General features: G+C 42.6%; 1 protein-coding gene across 5 annotated transcripts in view; it reads left to right on the forward strand.

The window, feature by feature from the left end:
- Nucleotides 1–22,465, forward strand: part of LOC126210335 (uncharacterized) — a 180,473-nt gene extending 158,008 nt beyond the window's left edge. For 4 of the 5 annotated variants that reach the window (XM_049939543.1, XM_049939542.1, XM_049939545.1 and 1 more), the window contains 6 exons: nt 20,758–20,967; nt 21,071–21,265; nt 21,419–21,683; nt 21,760–21,876; nt 21,969–22,134; nt 22,211–22,391. In XM_049939543.1, the coding sequence (XP_049795500.1) occupies nt 20,758–20,967; nt 21,071–21,265; nt 21,419–21,683; nt 21,760–21,876; nt 21,969–22,134; nt 22,211–22,250 (993 nt within the window). In that variant the 3' untranslated portion in view covers nt 22,251–22,391. Of the gene's footprint in view, nt 1–20,757; nt 20,968–21,070; nt 21,266–21,418; nt 21,684–21,759; nt 21,877–21,968; nt 22,135–22,210; nt 22,392–22,446 lie in introns of those variants that run through there. The other variant, XR_007540650.1, reaches the window with a different exon arrangement.
- The last annotated feature ends 509 nt before the right edge of the window (nt 22,466–22,974 follow it).

Raw genomic sequence — 22,974 nt, forward strand, 5'->3', positions numbered from 1 at the left:
GATTGCCCACCTCCATCCCTTTACCAATAAATCTGAGACCACAAACTAGCCTTAAATTATTCTTGTACAAATTATTATTTGCCATTCCTGATGTTGTTGTTGTAGCTACTGCACCACATTTGGTACAATTCAACATCAGGTTTGGCACAATCCCTGTGTGAAGACACTGCAATTTCATTTCAAAAAATACTGTGTGCAGAATATGCAGTGATGAGTTATCCTTGGGAGAGAATCAGAGCATGCTAAGATTCACCACAGTATTTTCAAAAGCGCGTTCACCTCCACAAGCTGACTAGGAGGAAACTCCATCAAGACACTGCACTTTCTTTCTTGAGGTTGTGATTATCTTCTTGGTTCCTTTGACCCACTACCACTAACCTCATTTAGCTTTATGTATTTATTTCCTCTGAATTTTAATTTAGGCGAGAATTTCCTTATTTGTGGCATTTTTATGAAAACGTGCGAAACCAGAGAAAATATAAATCAGCCCCTACTTCACTCGCAACAAACTTTACAAAGTACAACCAATAGCACTCAAAAACATATGCCTTTATTTGTATAAATGTCACGAGAGGTACTATGGCTGCGCTGCTTTCAGAGACATCCTTTGACATCCCCGAAGGCATCAATAAATGTCTCTGTTGTCAAGGTATCATTCTGACTGCAGCAGCCATTCTAGCAGACGAGTAAACAAAACTTCACTGTTATATACATCACGTACAAAGATTATCCTCTGTAGTTCAAATGGCGGAATTCACACACACTATCAATGGAGCGTTGTCGACGCGTCACATCATGTGAGCATCACGTCAAGGTTTCCCGGGAAGAAATTTCGACAGGTAATAGTGTAGCTTACTTGGTGAGCATCTGTCACATTAAGTACATAGTGTGAACTAATACAAATGTATTCCCCACTGATTGCTATCACGAAAAAGTCTTAATATGTACTGGAAGACAGTACTAAATTAAGAGTATTTTGTTTTAAATCCTGAAGGAATACATCGCAAAATAAATGATATGTATTTCTTTCAGTGAGCTTTACTCAGGATTTTTCCAGTGGAATAGTGAAAAGAAAAACCAGGAGTAAAGCTGATGCGGCATGCAGAAGTTTAAAACAAGCTTTGTAATAAATTAATGACATACAGCAGTAACAGAAATGTATGCAAACCTAGCCCATCTAGACATACCGTAAGCAAACCATTAGCTTCTGTCGAGGTGATTCTGGATGAATAAATCTTGAGTATCTCTTCGTAATTTTCATATGTATCTTGCTTAACAGGTGAAAAAACTGTTTTTCAGACATTCTGAAGTATTTATAGAACAATGACACCTCCTCTTCCAGCTCCTTGTAAAGAGTGTGGAACTCTCCTTCACAGTCTCAAGTTTTTAATATTTTTCTAACCCAGGCTCTTTTTGGTCTCTGTTCTTCATCATCAAGTGCAACAGCAGTCATCGCTAACTGCTTGACACTAAATTTTGGCATTTTATGATGATCTACCATGAACCGTGAAATAGCATCTCTTTTGAGTACTTTATTAACCAGCTGTAATGACACAGCATTCTTTTGACATTGATGTGCCATATAGTGTGAGTGCTCAGGAATTCCTCTGTCATCAATGTTAAAAAATGTGATGGTTACATGGCAGTGGCATTCTGACAAGTGTGAATCCGCCTTTAAAGCAAAAACTATTTGTATGTTCGGCTGGTCCACTCACTGCAAATTTGGAAAGTATTACTGTCATTCCTTTCTTTGAAAATGACAACCTGCGCACTTTATACTCGTCATTTACATAGCGGTATTAGTACGAAAAGTACTCAAGAAGCTGCCCCAACGCAACGTTAGTGAGCTGATTGTGTGAAGTATGTTCTAATTTGTGCATAAATTTCAATTATAGCTGCATTATCTTTCTTTGGAAATGAGGACCTGTTCACCTACATATTTGTTATTTACATAGCAGTATGCATTACAAAAATTACTTAAGGAGTAGCTCTCCTACAGCTAAATAAATGTGCTGGGTGTGTAAAGTATGTCCTCATTTGTGTGAAAAATTACAGTTCACTGCCAGGAAAGTAAACTTCTACCTTTCATCTTGAAAGTAACTGAAACACCAGCAGGAATACGCCTGCACAAGTACCAGAATATTTTTCGTCTGCATGTGTGTTCAATTTGAAGATGTTCTTGTTTCAAAAAGAAGTTTCCTAAAATAACTGGCTTGTAAATTTTTTATTATTCTGTATAGGTGGCTAACAGTGACAGTAAGCCACATTTTAATCCTTTCTTATGTGTCAGTCTTTTTTATGTTTTCACCAGATTATAGACATGTTTTGAATATTTACTTGCATTTCCATGTATCAAGCTTAGTTTCTAAATTATTGACAATGATAACTCCAAGAAGCTCTCAGAATTGTGAAGTTGAATAATAAATTTTTTGCATTTGGGAGGACTCAACCAAAAATTCCTTCATCATAAAATCAACCTCCTCATTCACTACTCACCCACCACACCAGAGACCGAGAGCGTTACTGAGCTTTGCTGTCAGTCATATGTCTCCTGAAATCCTTCAACGTCAATAATATGTTATGTAATGCTTAATATAAATAAATTGTACCTTTCTGAGAGATTCTCAATGTACAAACGTTTTGGAATGTCATTTATTTCTAGGGTATAAGTTATAATACAAAACACACCAAATACGAGCTTCACGAAATCCAATATGGCCTTACACAGGTGCTTCAACCAAAGTATATCTTTGAAATGGGCACAGTCTCAGTACCTCTTGTAACATATATGCAAATAAAGGTATGTTCGAAAACAATAACAAACACAATCGGAATGATGAATATTGATAGTGGATATAGCGTAAGAAACCTTAACACAATAAAACATTAGAAGCAGGAAATAATGTACAAGGAATAAAAGAAACCTGTGCATTATCTCTGCATGGTGAAAAAAGAAAGCAAGGCACTTAAATGCCAGATCACACAGATCTACATCTGCATGATTACTCCTCAGTTCACAATCAAGTGCCTGGCAGACGGTTTGTCGAACCACAGTCATACGGTTTCTCTACCATTCCACTCCCGAACAGTGTGTGGGAGAAAGGAACACTTAAATCTTTCCATGTGAGCTCTGATTTCTGTCATTTTATTATGATGACCATTCCTCGCTATGTAGGTGGGTGCCAACAAAGTATTTTCACACTCTTAGGACAATGTTTGTGATTGAAATTTCTAAGAAGGTCCTGCCACAGTGAAAAACACCTTTGGACTGATGATTGCCACCCCAATTTGCAGGGGACTGATGACCATGGATATTAAGTCCCATAGTGCTCAGAGCCAGCCCAATTTGCATGGCATACCTGTGTCACCCTCTCCGTATATTGCGATACTACAAAATGAGGTGCCCTTTGCAATCGTCTGTGATGTGGATCCCTCAACACAGTACAGTACTCCAGAAGATGGGTGACAAGCACAGTGTAAGCATTCTCTTTAGTGGACATGTTGTATTTTCTGAGTTTTTTGGCAATAAATTGCAGTCTTTTATTTCATTTCCCATAACATTATCTATGTGGCCGTTCCAGTTTCAGTCAGTCTTAACTGTAATCCCAAAGTATTTAGTTGAATTTAAAGCATTTAGATTTGTGTGTTTTATCCTGTAACCAAAATTTATCAAATTCCTTTTAGTACACATGTGGATTACGGTACTTCATATTTTCTAATGAGATACAGGGTGATTTTTGCTACCGCGTACAAGCTCTAGGAATTGAGTAATGAGAGGATACAGAATAAGAAACATCTACTGAACTTATGTCCAGAAATGCATGGTTTCGATCTAGACATCATTTATTCAATCATACATTGTTACAGAGATTGGGGTCTAATACACGCAGTACCATGCTGCAACAGTTACAGTATGCATGGTTTCCTCCTAGTGGGTGGCACAGTTACAGTACGTGTTGAAAATGGTTTCCATGTGCCTCAGCACATGCGGGTATGCACTGTACTGTGATTTGTCTCACATGTTCACATCAGCCAGGCATCCAAACAGCATAAAATGCAGCATGAATACACTGCTCCATTGTTTCCACATCTGGAATGGGCTTTGCACACACAATACTTTTGAGATCGCCCCCCAACCAGAAATCGCACAGATTGAGATCTGGTGAACACGCAAGCCATGCAACTGGACCCTCTTGTGTGATCCATTGATCTGGGAAGACATGATTGACATGCGTCTAGACATTAATGACGAAATGGGCTGGAGCATCAACATGTAGCAGCCACATGACCCTTCAAATCATCAGTGGCACTTGTTCCAACAGCGGGTGTAAAGTCATCTGCAAGAAACACCGATAGTTCTGGCCTGTTAGGCGATGTGGAAGGAAGATTGATCCCAAAATATTGTCACTAATTATCCCAGCCCATATGTTCGAACTGCACCAACGATTTTATGTCATAAAACCATGGGGTCTCTGCATACTATCCCACAGAAAACTGTTATGAAAGTTGAAGATACTACTCTGCATAAAGGGGGCCTCAACTGTGAATATGATGGATGACACAAATCCCAGAATTGTGGTTGCCTGGTGAAGAAACCAGTGACAAAACTGCCACCGATGTGGAAAGTCTGTCACTAGTAAGCCCTGCAAATGCTGTAAGTGATGAGGGTAGTAACAGTTGTCATGGAGAATGTTCCACATGGTCGTCTGACGTACTGGCGGGCCATCTGCCTGGTATCGATGCAGCAGTTGCCTTCCACAGTATTAATCACATTTTCCTCCAAGTCTGGCATCTGAACATTTCAGGTACGTCCTTCATGATTTCCTGCTTCCTGAAAATGACCTTGTGTCAGACAAACAGTGAAACACTGTTGCAGACAATGAATGCTGTGGTTGTTATTGGCGAAGATACGTCTCCTGATACAACATTGCTGCCCGTCGCCCCTTGTCATTTGCCTTTCCATAAGTAAACATCATGTCTGCAAGCTATCAATTCAAATATGGAAATGTTGTGTACAACGCTGTATCACACGCACTACAAGCTGAGTCAGCAAGAAAAGTGAATCAGGCACATCATCACCAATTACTGCGGCTTGAGAGGGTGCTGGGGCATGATGTATGAGGAACAGTAGCACCTTCTAGGAGGAAACCATGCATACTGTAACTGTCGCTTCATGGTACAGTGTGTATTAGACTGCAGTCTCTGTAACAATGTATGATTGAACAAATGGTCTCTAGCATGGAAAACATGCATATCTGGACATAAGTTCATTAGACATTTTTTATTCCAAATCCCCTCATGAATCAGTCTCTGGAGTTAGTACACAGCAGAGAAAAAAAAAAAAAAAACTCCGTATAGTCAATTGCCACATTTTGCACCAAATAGATATCTTGTCTAAATTGTTCTGCAATTGGTTTTGATCATCTGATGACTTTGCAGGTGAAGCTGTCATTTACCATCTCGTAAACAATCTAAGTGAGCCATTCAGATTGTTTCCTAAATCTTGATGGAGATCAAACACTACTGAGGACCTATAACAATTTCTTGGGGAATGCCAGTCACACAACTGAAGGATTCTCCATAGGCACACAATTAGATGAGAAGTCTCTTGTGAGGAATGGTGTCAGAAGCCTTCTGGAAACCTAAAAATATAGAATCAGTTCGACAACCTGTCAGTATGATTCATTCCTCATGAGAATAAAGAGCTAGTTGTGTTTCATGACAATGATATTCTCTGAATATGTATTGGCTCTTTGTCAATAAAATGTTTTCTTCGAAGTAACTTGTAATGTTCAGACTCAGTATATGTTCCAAAAACCTACTACAAATCGACATTAGTGATGTGGGTCTGTATTTCAGTGGATTACTCCTATTTCCTTTCATGGATATTGGTGTGACTTGCACAACTTTCCAGTCTTTAGGTACAGATCGTTCTACGAGTGAATTTTTGTACATGATTCCTAACTATGGAGCTATTGTATCAGCATACTCTAAAAGAAACCTGACTAGTATACAGTCTCGACCAGAGGGCTTGCCTTTATTAAGCGATTTAAGCCGCTTCGTTATACCAAGGATATCTACTTCTAAGTCACTCATTTGGCAGTTGAAGTAAATATTCCAGAATCCAAATCTACAGCATTTTATTTGGTGAAGGAATTTCAGAAAACTATATGTAGTAACTCTGCTGTAGTGGCACCATTATCACACACTGTCCTTTCTGCTGGTGTGTTTGGATATGACCAAAATTTCTTTGGATTTTCTGCCCGATTTTAAGACAGAATTTCGTAGTGGAAAATATTAACAGCTTCTTGCTTTGAATTTTGTGCTAAATTTTGAGCTTCTCTAAAACATTGCCAATCTTCGGGGTTTTTGCATTTTTTGAAATTTAGCATAATATTTTCCTGTTTTCATTGCTTCTGTGATGGAGGAGAAAAGTTACCCTGTTTAAAAACAGAGTTTGAATGCTAGGGGTTGAGCGATGAGAGGATACAGAACAAAAAAGGTTTAATGAACTTACATCTGGAAATGCATGGTTTCCATGCAAGAGACCATTTATTCAATCATACTTTGTTACAGAGACTGCGGCCTAATAAGCGCTGTACCATGCAGCAATAGTTGCAGTTTCATGGTTTCCTCCTAGCAGGTGGTACTTTTCTTCATACATCATGCCCTAGCACCCTCTCCACCCATAGTAATTGGTAATGTAGTGTCAGATTCACTTCTCTTGCTGACTTTTGTAACCAAAACCAACTGCGGGAATGCCTTGGGCTGCGGATCGGAGCCGCCAGGCGGGGAAGCCGCCGGCGGTGGAGCGCGCACCACCGGGTAAACACAAGGACGAGTCGGACGGCAGACCAATGACATCCGACCATGACCGACCATGACCGACTATGACCAACACAACAAGGAAGAGATAAACAATGGAGGCTTGTAGAAACCACAACACCAAACACCAACAGTAAATCCACTCGGAACCAGAGCCAGGCACATGTCAACAACAAACAACGATCAGAACGCAGTACCGCCGAGATAGAAACGCAATCCAGAGTGAGTACCAGACTGACTGGACTAGGGCAGAGCGGGACCCTATATACAAAACCGGAGGGAGCGGCTATTGGCAGCTGTCTGCACGTGGCGTAGCGGTGGCGCCCTCGCTGCGCGGAATAGCCGCTGCGGACGTGGAGCCCTCTATGGTCTGACCACGTCCATTTGCTCTGGCGCATGTTCGACTTCTGTGGTGGGGTGTACTAGACTGACTAACTTTGTAATGGATGTGATACAGCCTTGTACAAAATGGTTCTGTATTCATATCAAGAGCATGCTGACAAGGTGTTTACTTACAAAAAGGCAAATGGAAACGGGTGGCAGGCAGCGATGTTGTATCAGGAGGCCTATCTCCGCCACCAACAACCACAGCATTGAATGTTTGCAACAGTGTTTTGCCAGAATGTTTGGGCTGGGGTTAATTGGCAACCATATTCCTGCCTGCCAGTTTCCTGCCACATCGCTTAACGGACCAGAACTATCGGCGTTTCTTGTGGGTGACTTTGCCTCCCCTGCTGGAAGAAGTGACATTGATGATTGGAAGGGTTATATGGTTGCTGCATGATGGTGCACAAGCCCACTTCACCATTGATGTTTGGATGCATCCCAATCGTGTCTTCCCTGATCGATGGATCAGACGAGGGGTCCAGTTGCAGGGCCTGCTCGTTCACTGGATCTCAACCTGTGCGATCTCTGGTTATGAGGCCGTCTCAAAAGTATCGTGTACGCAGAGCCCATTCCAGATGTGGAGATGCTGGAGCAGCATATTCATGTTGCTCTTGACTGTTCAGATGTTACTGTGGCTGCATGGTACAGCGTGTATTAGACTGCAGTCTCTATAGCAATGTGTGATTGAATAAATGGCCTCTAGCATGGAAACCAAGCATTTCTAGACATAAATTCATCAGACCTTTTTTGTTCTGTAATCTCTCATTGATCATTGCCTAGAGTTTGTGCACAGTGGAAAAATGTTTGTGTGTGTGTGTGTGTGTGTGTGTGTGTGTGTCTGTGTGTGTGTGTGTGTGTGTGTGTGTCTGTCATATATATATATATATATATATATATAGGGAAACATTCCACGTGGGAAAAATATATCTAAAAACAAAGATGATGTGACTTACCGAACGAAAGCGCTGGCAAGTCGATAGACACACAAACAAACACAAACACACACACACACACACACACACACACACACACACACACACACACACACACACACACAAAATTCAAGCTTTCGCAACAAACTGTTGCCTCATCAGGAAAGAGGGGAAGGAGAAGGAAAGACGAAAGGATGTGGGTTTTAAGGGAGAGGGTAAGGAGTCATTCCAATCCCGGGAGCAGAAAGACTTACCTTGGGGGAAAAAAGGACAGGTATACACTTGTACACACACACATATCCATCCACACATATACAGACACAAGCAGACATATTTAAAGACAAAGAGTTTGGGCAGAGATGTCAGTCAAGGCGGAAGTGAAGAGGCAAAGATGATGTTGAATGACAGGTGAGGTATGAGTGGCGGCAACTTGAAATTAGCGGAGATTGTGGCCTGGTGGGTAACGGGAAGAGAGGATATATTGAAGAGCAAGTTCCCATCTCCGGAGTTCGGATAGGTTGGTGTTGGTGGGAAGTATCCAGATAACCTGGACGGTGTAACACTGTGCCAAGATGTGCTGGCCGTGCACCAAGGCATGTTTAGCCACAGGGTGATCCTCATTACCAACAAACACTGTCTGCCTGTGTCTATTCATGCGAATGGATGGTTTGTTGCTGGTCATTCCCACATAGAACGCATCTCAGTGTAGGCAGGTCCCATCTACTCAATCTCCCACTTCCAGCTCCACTCCCTCCAAAACCTCAAAATTCCAATCAACACAACCTGGAACCACAACACCCTAATTCAGTAGTTAACCTTTCCTCCAAACCTCTCTCCCAATCCGAAACCTCTGTCCTATCCAAAGGCCTCACCTTCAGCCCCACTCCCAGATTCAACCAAACAGCCCTCGTCAAAGATTTACTGTCCTACACTCGTACTCTCTGCTGGAAATATCACTTTGCCACGAAGAAAAATGATCCTAATCCTACTCCTAATGATCCAACTCCCCAAGACACCATCCAAATTGAACCCTGCCTGGAACAGTTCCGTCCTCCGTCGCAGCGGGACCCACCTCCTCTTCCTCAAAATCACCCTCTCCAAATCTTCCAGGAATTTCTGACTTCCAGCCTTGCATCTGAATCCTTCTTAAAAAACCTCAATCCTACTCCCAACATCACCACTGCTGAAGCCCAGGCTATCAGTGATCTGAAGGCTGACCGATCCATCGTCATTCTTCTGGCGGACAAGGGTTCCACGACCGTGGTACTTGATCGTCGGGAGTATGTGGCTGAGGGACTGTGTCAGCTTTCAGACAACACCACATACAAAGTTTGCCAAGGTAACCCCATTCCCGATGTCCAGGCGGAGCTTCAAGGAATCCTCAGAACCTTAGGCCCCCTGCAAAACCTTTCACCTGACTCCATCAACCTCCTGACCCCCACCGACACCCCGCACACCTACCTTCTACCTTCTTCCTAAAATCCACAAACCCAATCATCCCGGCCGCCCCATTGTAGCTGGTTACCAAGCCCCCACAGAACGCATCTCTGCCTACGTAGATCAACACCTTGAACCCATTACATGCAGTCTCACATCCTTCATCAAAGACACCAACCACTTTCTAGAACGCCTGGAATCCTTACCCAATCTGTTACCCCCGGAAACTATCCTTGTTACCATTGATGCCACTTCCTTATACACAAATATTACGCACGTCCAGGGCCTCGCTGCGATGGAGCACTTCCTTTCACGCCTATCACCTGCCACCCTACCTACAACCTCTTTCCTCATCACCTTAGCCAGCTTCATCCTGACCCACAACTTCTTCACTTTTGAAGGCCAGGCATACCAACAATTAAAGGGAACAGCCATGGGTACCAGGATGGCCCCCTCGTACGCCAACCTATTCATGGGTCGCTTAGAGGAAGCCTTCTTGGTTACCCAGGCCTGTCAACCCAAAGTTTGGTACAGATTTATTGATGACATCTTCATGATCTGGACTCACAGTGAAGAAGAACTTCAGAATTTCCTCTCCAACCTCAACTCCTTTGGTTCCATCAGATTCACCTGGTCCTACTCCAAATCCCATGCCACTTTCCTTGACGTTGACCTCCACCTGTCCAATGGCCAGCTTCACACGTCCGTCCACATCAAACCCACCAACAAGCAACAGTACCTCCATTATGACAGCTGCCACCCATTCCACATCAAACGGTCCCTTCCCTACAGCCTAGGTCTTCGTGGCAAACGAATCTGCTCCAGTCCGGAATCCCTGAACCATTACACCAACAACCTGACAACAGCTTTCGCATCTCGCAACTACCCTCCTGACCTGGTACAGAAGCAAGTAACCAGAGCCACTTCCTCATCCTCTCAAACCCAGAACCTCCCACAGAAGAACCACGAAAGTGCCCCACTTGTGACAGGATACTTTCCGGGACTGGACCAGACTCTGAATATGGCTCTCGAGCAGGGATACGACTTCCTCAAATCCTGCCCTGAAATGAGATCCATCCTTCATGAAATCCTCCCCACTCCACCAAGAGTGTCTTTCCGCCGTCCACCTAACCTTCGTAACCTGTTAGTTCATCCCTATGAAATCCGCAAACCACCTTCACCCCCTGGCTCCTATCCTTGTAACCGCCCCCGGTGTAAAACCTGTCCCATGCACCCTCCCACCACCACCTACTCCAGTCCTGTAACCCGGAAGGTGTACACGATCAAAGGCAGAGCCACATGTGAAAGCACCCACGTGATTTACCAACTGACCTGCCTACACTGTGATGCATTCTATGTGGGAATGACCAGCAACAAACTGTCCATTCGCATGAATGGACACAGGCAGACAGTGTTTGTTGGTAATGAGGATCACCCTGTGGCTACACATGCCTTGGTGCACGGCCAGCACATCTTGGCACAGTGTTACACCGTCCGGGTTATCTGGATACTTCCCACCAACACCAACCTATCCGAACTCCGGAGATGGGAACTTGCTCTTCAATATATCCTCTCTTCCCGTTACCCACCAGGCCTCAATCTCCGCTAATTTCAAGTTGCCGCCACTCATACCTCACCTGTCATTCAACATCATCTTTGCCTCTTCACTTCCGCCTTGACTGACATCTCTGCCCAAACTCTTTGTCTTTAAATATGTCTGCTTGTGTCTGTATATGTGTGGATGGATATGTGTGTGTGTGCGAGTGTATACCTGTCCTTTTTTCCCCCTAAGGTAAGTCTTTCCGCTCCCGGGATTGGAATGTTTCCTTACCCTCTCCCTTAAAACCCACATCCTTTCGTCTTTCCCTCTCCTTCCCCTCTTTCCTGACGAGGCAACAGTTTGTTGCGAAAGCTTGAATTTTGTGTGTGTGTGTGTGTGTGTGTGTGTGTGTGTGTGTGTGTGTGTGTGTGTCTATCGACCTGCCAGCGCTTTCGTTCGGTAATATATATATATAAAAACAAAGATGATGTGACTTACCGAACGAAAGCGCTGGCAGGTCGATAGACACACAAACAAACACAAACACACACACAAAATTCAAGCTTCCGCAACAAACTGTTGCCTCATCAGGAAAGAGGGAAGGAGAGGGAAAGACGAAAGGATGTGGGTTTTAGGGGAGAGGGTAAGGAGTCATTCCAATCCCGGGAGCGGAAAGACTTACCTTGGGGGGAAAAAGGACGGGTATACACTCGCACACACACACATATCCATCCACACATATACAGACACAAGCAGACATATTTAAAGTTTATATATACACACGTCTGGAAATGCATTCATGAGGTCATTGAAAGCATCAATGTTCCAACACTTCAGTGGGATCATGCAGAATAGCACTGTTTGCCTGCACCCCATCATCACCAATCATGGGAGGCATATCAAACATGTCATAACATAAATCTGAATATCTGTAGTGATGTTTACATGTTGAACAAAGTGTGTGCATGGCACAGTTTATAACTAATTTATGTTTTTTTTTTTTTGTGTAGTTCAATAATGGCCCTGGGCCTTAATGTATGGAAAGAGATGCAAGTCTTCAACAACAATTTATCATAATGTCTCCTAGCTGATTCCCACCTGTTGCATAGCTTGTCTGATCGATTTCCTGGGGCTGGTTTGAAACACAGCACGTGTCTTCTCTATGTTTTCAGCTGTTGTCACTGCATTCCCACCGCTGTCATCATGAACACTACCCGTTCTGTCAAACTTGTGAATCAAATTCTTGATTGTTAGCACACTTGGACTGGTTGTCTTCAGCTTGAACTCAGTTGCAAACTTCCTTTGAGCTGCAGTTGGACTGTTATTCCTCACGTAGTAGGCCTTCAGGAGGACTGAATGCTTAGTCACACTGTAGCATGACATTTTCATGTGCAAATGGCTGGCAGCAACAAGGTGCGTGCACATGCTTATACTAATTCCCATCATGCCCTGCGGCCAACCATGCAGTTCGAACGACCTAATGCAAACCATTCAGAAGTTATGACGATTTTGGTTGGTTGGTTTGGGGGATTAAAGGGACCAGACTGCGACGGTCATCGGTCCCTTTTTCCAAAAAATTAAAACCACCCAGAGAGAATAAAAACAAACAGCAGGAAAGACGTCAGATGACACAGGACAGGAAATACTCCTACAGAGATCAGACAAAACAAATTAAAATCACACAGGGTGTGACGGTGGTTGGCCGACCATAGTATGACGATTTTATTTCATATAGTTCAATAACTATCATCCAGTATAAATGTTGCTGTCGATAATATTTCTTTGAACTGAAACCGCATCTGATATACACTTGCATAGTCAAACTGGAAGGATTGGAGACTGTGTCTTTTTTTTAAAAAAAAGAAGAAGGCAGTTAAAAATTTGCCTAAAGCTGCTTTTCTAAGTAGACTATTTTGCGTTTGCTTTTGGTGAGTTTTGATGTTACAGTATTTTGTCCAGCTACAACAACCCTGTGGTAACTAATCACTGTATCCATCATGATGCTCCCTGTTCGCACAGAAGTATTTGTTACAAAGAGATAAGTATGTTTTTGCAACCATTTACACTTCGAGTGGACCTTTGAACTAATTGTTCAAAATAATTTTTTGAGAATGCATTCAAAACGATTTCGGAAGACCTTTTATGCCTACCACCGCCTTTAAACAAGTATTTTCACCAACATATCGAAGGTATATTGAAATCTATGAATGGGGTACCTATTTGAAATGAGACTAGTTTTCTTTGAACTGTGCAGCAACTGTATGATATGAGTTCAGGGACCAGTAAAAAGAACCAATTATTAGTTTATTTGGGTTGTCAGATATAATGTCTACCCACCTTAACTCATAGACATTATCTACTTCAGTTTCACTACATGGTAAACTACTTCTGACAGCAATAAACATTCCACTACCAACTGTATTTAATCTGCCCTTTCTGAACATGGTTAGATCCTTTGTAAAAATTTCAGCTGAATTTATTTCTGGCTTTAGCCAGCTTTCTATAACTGTAATGCTTTGAACTTCAGTGCTCTCTATTAGTGAACAGAGCCCTGGTTCTTTTCCAACACAGCTACAACAATTTACAACTACAATACCAATTCTTGCATAGCGTACCTTCCTGTTTTTGTCCTGCACCCTTTTAGACTGACACTCTTTCTGCAGTTTCCCGAGACCCTCTAACCTGAAATATCTCCCAGTCCCTTCGACAGTGCCCCCATTATCCTGTGTGCAGTTGATCGCTGACCTATTAAGCAGAACCTGGAAAGCCACCACCCTCTGGGACAAGTCAAGGAATCCACAGCCTACAGGGCCACAGAACTGTCAGAGCATCTGATTCAGACCTTCCTCTTGGCTCTGTACCAAGGGGCCACAGTTGGTTCTGTCAATGATACTATAGATGGCAAGTTCTTCCTTCATCTCACAAGCCCCACTGGGGCTAGGGTGCTGAAACCAGAAAGAATCTCTTCCAGTCCAAAATGACATGCATTGTTAGTTCTGACATGAGCCACCACCTTCAGCTGGCTGCACCCTGTGCTCTTCAGAACCTCCAGAAGCAGCCTTTCCACATCTGGAAAGGCTTCCCCTCCTGGGCAGCCATATCTGTGAGGGGCCCCATTTCAACCTAATGTTAGAGCTCCAAACTGGTAGTAATTCCACCCTTTGTGAATCCCCATACCTTGTGGGCTGAGAGGCTTGCTCTAGAACAGATCAAGTGACTGAATCTGGCCCAGGAACTACGTCAGCCAGAGATAGCACCCAAAACCTGTTCATCAGATGATCCAGGGAGGTCCTCCTGGAAAGTCTTTCACAGCTTGCCACACATTGGAGTGACCTCCCACTCGACCACAGCTGAGGAGTCACCTTCACTGTGAGCAGTACACAGAATGGCTACAGTACTGAACCAGTTAGGAGACACGTGGGATGCCCTGGACGCCCCATTGATCCCCATGTCTGGCCACCTCAATGACACCCATTGTCAACAGTCTCAAGTCGTGTTACCAAAGACAACACCACCTGGAGCTGTGCGCAAAGGGTCTCCAAGTCAGTTCACATCTGACGCAGCAGTCACAGTCCGTATCCATACCAATGACAGCAAAACTATACACTACATGGTTATTAATGCCTAGTAAACACCCAAATACGCAAGAATTTAAACAGAAACTAAACTAGTATCCACATCAAAGCTCGTAAATATAATTCACAGACAAATGTGTACTTGGTCAGTGAGCCAAGACATTCCGTTGCTGCTGCAGATAAGGCATTTGACTGATACTGAAAGTGTTATGCGTTATAGGTACATGTAATGACATCAGTTTGCCAACTAGTCTCTCCGAACGCTATTGCAATGGCCTTTATGTGGATGCATCTGAAACTCTACATCTGTTTCTTTTATCCTGTGATGCCAGGTACCATATGTAATTACCTGTCACCACCTCCATGATTTCTTCTTCTGTGCAACCACAATGATGTGCCATTTTCTCAGTAAAAAATGAAAATGAAGACAGCAACACAAATAAGATCACAGCAGCAAATGCACATAGGTCGAACAATGGAATCCTGCTGTGCACTCAGGGCAGAAATGTGGATATTTGGCCGCTCTGCATGGCCACTAAGTGCTTTGCACATTAACCCATCCAGAGCACACAGAGACCTGAGCAGCTGGCTGTGTAAACACTTTGGAAGCACAAAGGTGGTGGCAAAGGGGTGCACGTATATACATCTAAGAGCACCTGAGGGAAGCATCAATGGTACATGTAAACACATCCAGAGCATCCAAGAACGGTAGGAGTGTCGCGCACTGACATGTCCAGAACAGTCAGAGGTTTAATGCATATCGTTGTGATGAAGTCAGTTCATCTCAGTTATGGGGCTTTAAAAATATGACAAGAGGAGAAAGTGATTGTTCTGATGGAAACTTCACAACACTGAAAAAGTAGAATGTTCATTGGCTTCCAGCTATTTCAAATGGTTAAAAAGACATGAGCTTTTGCTGAAGTATTCCTCAACATTGTCAGTGGAATAACTGCTGATGAGCTAATCATACTTTGTTACATACTCCAGCCGCTGGCTGTGACATCACAGATGCGTGCAGGGCAGCATATTGGGGTATATATTGACTCCTGATTTGATGCACCTGTTTGAACCTCATGACCGATGGATCCCATGCCATGCTGAGCTGTAGATCGCCATCTCTATTAAACTGTTGTCAGTGATTAGTATTTAATTTGCTGCTTTAACTACACTGTCTCATAATATTTTAAGTGCTAGCCAGGTTTCATAAAATTTTATTCGGTTACTATTTGTAAGACCATGTTCAGTCACAGCAAATTTCTAGGGGTAACATGAGTGAGAAAACCTCTCATACGCCTTCCTGCATTATTTTACACTGTTTATCTAACATAAGATCTTGTAGGGTATTTTGTACATCATAGGTGTCCTAAAAAGAGTCAGATTTTTGTGGGAGAGCTTGAGACCAATTTGATGCCGTCACCTTTAATCAGCCGGCATAGCTTACCTGACAATGATCCACAGAGCATCAAGAATATAAATTTAATGCGAGTCTTACTTGAGTTCACATCATTTATTGGTTCAAATGGTTCAAATGGCTCTGAGCACTATGGGACTTAACATCTATGGTCATCAGTCCCCTAGAACTTAGAAGTACTTAAACCTAACTAACCTAAGGACAGCACACAACACCCAGCCATCACGAGGCAGAGAAAATCCCTGACCCCGCTGGGAATCGAACCCGGGAACCCGGGCGTGGGAAGCGAGAACGCTACCGCACGACCACGAGATGCGGGCACATCATTTATTGAATTATTGTTGTCTGCATTGTTTGTGACTACTTCACATAGGTGGTTCATCTTGTGGCGCAAGTTATCAGCATGTCATGTTTTTCTTGTATTATGTAGCAATGTGTGTAACAGTACAGTGTTATCCGCAGCTTATGGTATAGTGGCTACCATTGCTGCATCTGGATCACAGGGTCCCGGGTTCAGTTCCCAGCTGGGTTGGGAATTCTCTCTGTGTTGTCCTCATCATTTCATCATCATCATCATTTTTGACAGTAACTAGATTGGATGTGAAAAATTTGGACTGTGTAAAAATTGGGACTTTGTACGGGTGCTGATGACAGTGCAGTTGAGTGCCCCACAAACCAAATATCAACATTGTCTCCAGTATGGTGCTGTGCCAGGGGATACTTCATGGCAGGCAGTTATAGCTTAGTGTGCATTGGTTTCTTGTAGACACTGTGGCTGAGCATCCATTGCATCTGTGATGGTTAGGAACTTTGACAACGGGCAAGGCATTGTCTTTTTCAAGTTCAATGATGAACTGGATGTTATTGCTAATGATATTGAGATGTTTTAGGAACTCGTAAAGTTTTTCATGTCTTTGGGGCCAGATTCAAATGTGTTGCTAATTATCAAAAGAGACATTTAGGCTTCAATTGGAGTGTGTCTAAGGCAGGCCCCAGCCGTCCACTGATACACCTCTCCTTAGTGACACGTTACATGTTTAACTGTTCCTGCATTTTACTAGCAGCATATTTCTTAAATTTTGTGCATGTTTTTCTGTTCAAGAGGTTCAATCTCATGTTTTGTAAGTTCAAATTCAGGCAGTCCGTCACACAGTTTTCATTTACTCTGAACAGCCAGCTACAAAGCTCATGAAGGCATCAGTGTCCATTGGTGATGCATCAGGAGGGTAGCACGTTGTGTACGTAGGTTTTTGTCTGCTTTTATAGTTTACTTCTTCAGTCAGTCTTACTAGCATGGGTAGGATGTATGCATGCTGTGTGGAGACACAGGAGAAGCTGACTGTAGTTTGAGAATGGCTGAATGCGCTTCGTGCTAAGTTCAGCAACATTCAGGCTACTGCCTTGGAGTGTAGCATTCAGGCTACTGCCTTGGAGTGTAGCAGTGGCAGAGAATCTGGGGTGTAAATGGGATGTGGAGGCTGGCTGTCTGGCCTCACTATTTGACCTGTGAGTGAACAGGTGGTCATTCAACAAGGTCCAAGCAGGCACACATGGTGGGGGGAAGGGGACTTTCTAGTTATCGAGAGCTCCAATGTTAGGTGCATTATGGAGTCCTATAGGAAGATAGCAGCATTCAGGGCTGGAAACAAAGCCAGTAGGTGCTTGGTATGTCTGCTGAGGGGCCTCTTCTGAGATGGGGAGATGGCCTTGCCTGTTGCAGTTGTGTGGAAGTTGTGGCTCACATCAGCACAAATGATGCCTGTCACATGCATTCTGAGACCGTCCTCAATTCATACAGGCAACTGGCTAAGATGGTGAAGAATGCTGGCCTTGTACGTGAGGTGCAAGCAGAGCTCGAAATTTGCAGTATTGTTCCCAGAATTGATCGGGGTCCTTTTGTTTGTAGCCAAGTGAAGCTCTCAACCAAATGCTTTGCTGACTCTGTGATTGTCTGGGATGCATATTTCTACACCTGCAGCATTGGCGGCAATTTGTAGGACTCTCGTTGATAGGTCAAGAATGCACTACACAATGAAAGCAGCTACTCAGGTAGCAGAGTACTTGGGGAGGGCACGTTGTGGTTTCTTGGGCAAGATGGTAGTTTGATGTACTCTGACATACACTCACCAGACGTTATGCAGAAAGGGAAGTCAGACTGTGTTCAAAGTAATGAAACTTGGACTGTCAGAATTACATCAGTAAATTGGCAAAGTATTTGTAACAAATTTCCCTAATGTAATGCCCTCAAGGAAAGTTCTTGGGCTCCAGTTGTTCTCGAGACTGGGAGCTGGCTGAAATCCAAAGAAGAAAGATCCAAGATATTTAACAAGTCATGAATGTTTATTGCAGTTGAGAAAAATATTGTCCCTGTTGAGGTGAAGTTGAGTGTGATAGTGAAGTTATTTGATTGTATGTAACAAGTCAAAATGAAACGAAATTAATTGCTGGCTATTTTTACCAGCCACTCGATTCCTCTGTGACAGTTGTAGAGCCATTTCAAGAAAGTCAACAGTCAGTAGAGCATAAATGCCCTAATCGTGCTGCACTGGTTGGAGGCGACTATAACCTACAGAGTTTAGACTGGGATGTCTGTGGATTCACTGCAGGTGGTATGGACAGGCAGTCTTGTGATGTACTTCTGAACAGTTTTCCAAAAACTGCTTTGAAAAACTAGTTAGACAACCCACACACATTGGAAATATTTTAGACCTTGTAGGCACAGACAGCTCAGACCTCATAGTAACAGTATAGAGAATTGTATTGGTGTCACTATAGTGACAATGGTTACTAAAGTTAACATATCCATCAAAAAGGCCAGGAGAGTGTTTATGCTAGAAAAAGCAGATAAGCAGTTGTTAGCATCCCACTTAGACAATAAATGGACAGCATTTAGGTGCAGGATGACTTGTAAAAGGATTAAGGGCAGAGCTTGAACGGATTGTAAATTACTTACTAGAGATCTATGTGGCCAGTAAGTGTATTAAGGATGGAAATAAGCTTCTGTGGTTTAATAATCGAATTCAAAAAATAATGAGGTAACAGAGATTGTTGCACTATCAGTTCAAAGAAGAGCACACAAATTTCTGACAGGTGAAAGTTAGTAGAAGTGTGTGCGTCCATAAGAAGGGCAGTGCACGAAGCGTGCAACAACTTCCAACATCATACTGGAGCAAAAGACCTTGCCAAGAATCTGAGAAAATTCTGGCCCTATGAAAAATTGCTAAGAGAGTCTAAGGCTTCCATCCACTCACAGATATGTGAGTGACCCAAAAACTTCTTAAGTAATAGAACCCAGTATATTGTCCTTGATGGTGAGTGTTCATCAGAGACAAGGATATCGGCAGAAGTGTCCCCTGGACAGTGTGACAGGACAGCTATTATTTTCTGTATGCATAAATGATCTGGTGGACAGGGTGGGCAGCAATCTGTGGTTATTTGCTAATGATGTTGTAGTGTGTGGGTCCATATCAAAGTTGAGTGACTGTTGCAGGACACAACATTTCTAATTGGTGTGATGAATGGGAGGTAACCTAAGTGAGAAAAATGTAAGTTAATGCTGATGAGTAGTTAAAATAACCCATAATGTTTGGGTGCAGCATTAGTAGTGTCCTGCTTGACAGTCACACTGTTTAAATATCTGGGCATAATGTTGCAAAGCGATATGAAATAAATAGAGTAAGCATGCAAGTATTGTAGTAGGGAAGTCAAACGGTCAACTTTGGTTTATTGGAAGAGTTTTAGGTAAGTGCGGTTCATTTGTGAAGGAGTCCAAATATAGGACACTAGTGCATCGTATATTTGAGTACTGCTCGAGTGTTTGGTTGAAACATATGGAACAAGACACTTGGTACGAATCCCAGTCTGCCATTCCGTTTGGTAGGCGAGTGCAGTGAGTCGCCTGGTTATCGAAGGAGAGGCCTCACGTTATTCTGTAAACATTTTAGAAACAATGCCACACGGTTCTAGAGAACCGAGGTGCTGTGGTTGGTTCTCCTCGTGCCAGCCAGTCGAAAGCGAGCGGCTGCAGATCCGTGCATACACAATGCAGTGTACAGAGCACCAAGAACCCAAAGCACCTAGCAGCCAACACAGGCACACTATTCTTCACAGTACCAAAAAAATGTGTTTTGGAATACATACTATTGCTCAAATATCAGCAGAAATGTTGGAAGGTTCACATCCCAATGACACTGAAATGACGTTGAGGAGTGCTATTGTGTTTGTTGTTTATGGGTGCTTTATTTGAAGGAAAAAACCAGCAACTCAGGATGTGGTAAGTCACTTTATTCTTGATCAGTTTCAGTCAGTATTTGTAGCCTTTGATAAAAGTTGTAGTCATTAGGTTACAGCTGAGGGCTGTAATTCAAGAATGGAATAGTAGAGAAATGGTCAGAAAGTGATTTGGTTTCTTCCTTCGTTCAGTCTTTTATTTCAGTTTGGTTAGCCTGAAGCTATGACATCAGATAAACTCGTTTCTGATAAAGCATGCTATTAGATGCAAATGAAAGCCAGACATACTGTTCCAATCCCGACAATAATAAAATGACTTACTGCATAGTTGCCGGTGTTGTTTCAAATGTACCACACACAAAGAACAGAACTGTAAAGACAACATGAATAAAGTTTATATGTGTATGTGTGGTTTTGTAGGTAAGGTCCAAAAAACATCAGTTTATGCGAATCTCCACGGAGCAGCGAACAGTGATGCTAGATTTCATGATGAAACATGCGGAACTAGCGACTGGGAGATACACAGGACCAGATGGAGTCAGACACAAGCAGAAAATTTTGCAACAACTAGCAACAGAGCTCAATAGCCTGCCAAATGGAACATCAAAAACAGCGGATAAATGGATGAAGGTATCATATGAATACTGTTATGCATTACTGATTACAGACTGTTTTCACTAACCTATGTTGCAGCCCATTTATTTATCTCTATTTTCGTCTCTTTTTGTATCAGTCCTGGCAAGACTGGAGAAGTGATGTAAAGGCCAAAGCTTCTCTAGTAAAGAAGGAACTGCAGAAAACAGGAGGAGAACTAAGTACAAAAGCTAAGCCCCTGACCCCTCTTGAGGAGCGGCTTCTTGACTTCTTGGGTCCATGCACTGTTTATGGACATGAAGAAGTACCAGACCCCCTAACCATAGCGCATCAGGTATCAGTGTACTGTTTTTTATCGTGCAAGATATGTGTATGTCATTGTCTGAGCCTTACTTCATAACTGTGCAGTTACTACCTTCACTCATGTAAAGATCAGTGAGCCTTGAAAAGATTTCCTAAACTCAACTGATGTAACTCTGTATTGCAGGATTCAGGTCAGGTCACCCAAAATGACTCAGATAACAAAGATACAATGGAAATGGATGAATATGCTATCCTTCCTGTGGAAGGACTGACCATAATGTCTGCATCGGATATTTCTTCAGACAATGTATCGCCTGCTCTGACTACAGCCCCATTGGCTTCACCAGAAGAAAGTACCCTGTCCTCTACATCAGGCTTTGTACCTGCTTCACACATAACTGAATCTTCATGTGGTACAACTACTGAGAAGAAGGGCAAATGCAGTTCTGGTAAGTACCATTACCATCTGAGGTTAACCTGCATCGGATATTCCATCAGACTATATATCACCTGCTCTGACTACAGCATCGTTGCCTTCACCAGAAGAAAGCGTACCCTCTACATCAGTTTTCATACCTGTTTCACACATAACTAAATCTACACGTGCTACAACAACTGCGAAGAAGCGCAAACGTAGTTCTGGTAAGTATCATTACTGCCTGAAGTTAACCTGCAGAAGTTAATAATTTCTTAATATTTTGATCTTGTAATTTACATTGTTTTGGTACATCTAGGTGGTACATTAACAAAAGATGATGATCCTCTGGTGGATATCACCAGACAACAGGTGATGTGCATGCAGGAGCAAAACGCCATCAGACGTGAACAACTTCAGTTGGAAGAACGCAGAACTGTTGCCATTGAAAATGCAGCTGAGGCATTTGTAGGCGTCATGAAGGTGTAAGTTTAAAACAAATTTTATATTTTGATTTTTTTTGCATTTTATTTATTGTTTAACTGTTTTGTTTTCTTCCAGACTGGAGGAATACCTGAGGCATAGGAGAGACAATGAGTAGTGCAAACTGTGAAACTTTGCTTGAATTATATTATTTTCTAATCAGACATTGAACTCTAAGCAAGCACTGATGTATAATTATGAGTTAAAAATTCACCTCAGAGGTACAAACCACATCATGTCCATATGTATTCATGTTTTGATACAAATATATTAAGTCATATTTCTACAAATGTCGACTCAAACTTTCATTACAGAACTAATGAAACAACACCTTCACTAAAATACTGAGGAAATAGTAACATGCTGATTTCCTTTGAAAAGATAATTTGTGTTGATGGAGCAATGAAATTCTTGTGTAATGAGTTGATGTCATTTTCATTACATAAAAATCAAAGTTTGTTGTCTCACAGCATTTGTAGCTTTAGTTTGTGACAAGACTGCCTCCATCTTGAAAGATACTGCATAACTGAAAGATAAATTGTAACAATACGAGAGAAGGAAAGTTGCTACTCACCATATAGCGGAAATGCTGAGCCGCGATAAGCACAATAAAAAGACTCACACAATCATAGCTTTCGGCCATTAAGGCCTTTGTCAGCAGTAGACACACATACACAGATGCGCACACACACACTGCAGTGTAGTTTCAGCTCTCTGAGACTGCAGATGTGTGTGCAAGTTGCGATTGCATGTCTGTGTGTGCGTGTGTGTATGTGTGTCTACTGCCTTAATGGCCAAAAGCTATGATTGTGTGTGTCTTTTTACTGTGCCTATCATGGCTC

This window comes from Schistocerca nitens, chromosome 10, assembly GCF_023898315.1.
Source record: "Schistocerca nitens isolate TAMUIC-IGC-003100 chromosome 10, iqSchNite1.1, whole genome shotgun sequence".
NCBI lineage: Eukaryota > Metazoa > Arthropoda > Insecta > Orthoptera > Acrididae > Schistocerca > Schistocerca nitens.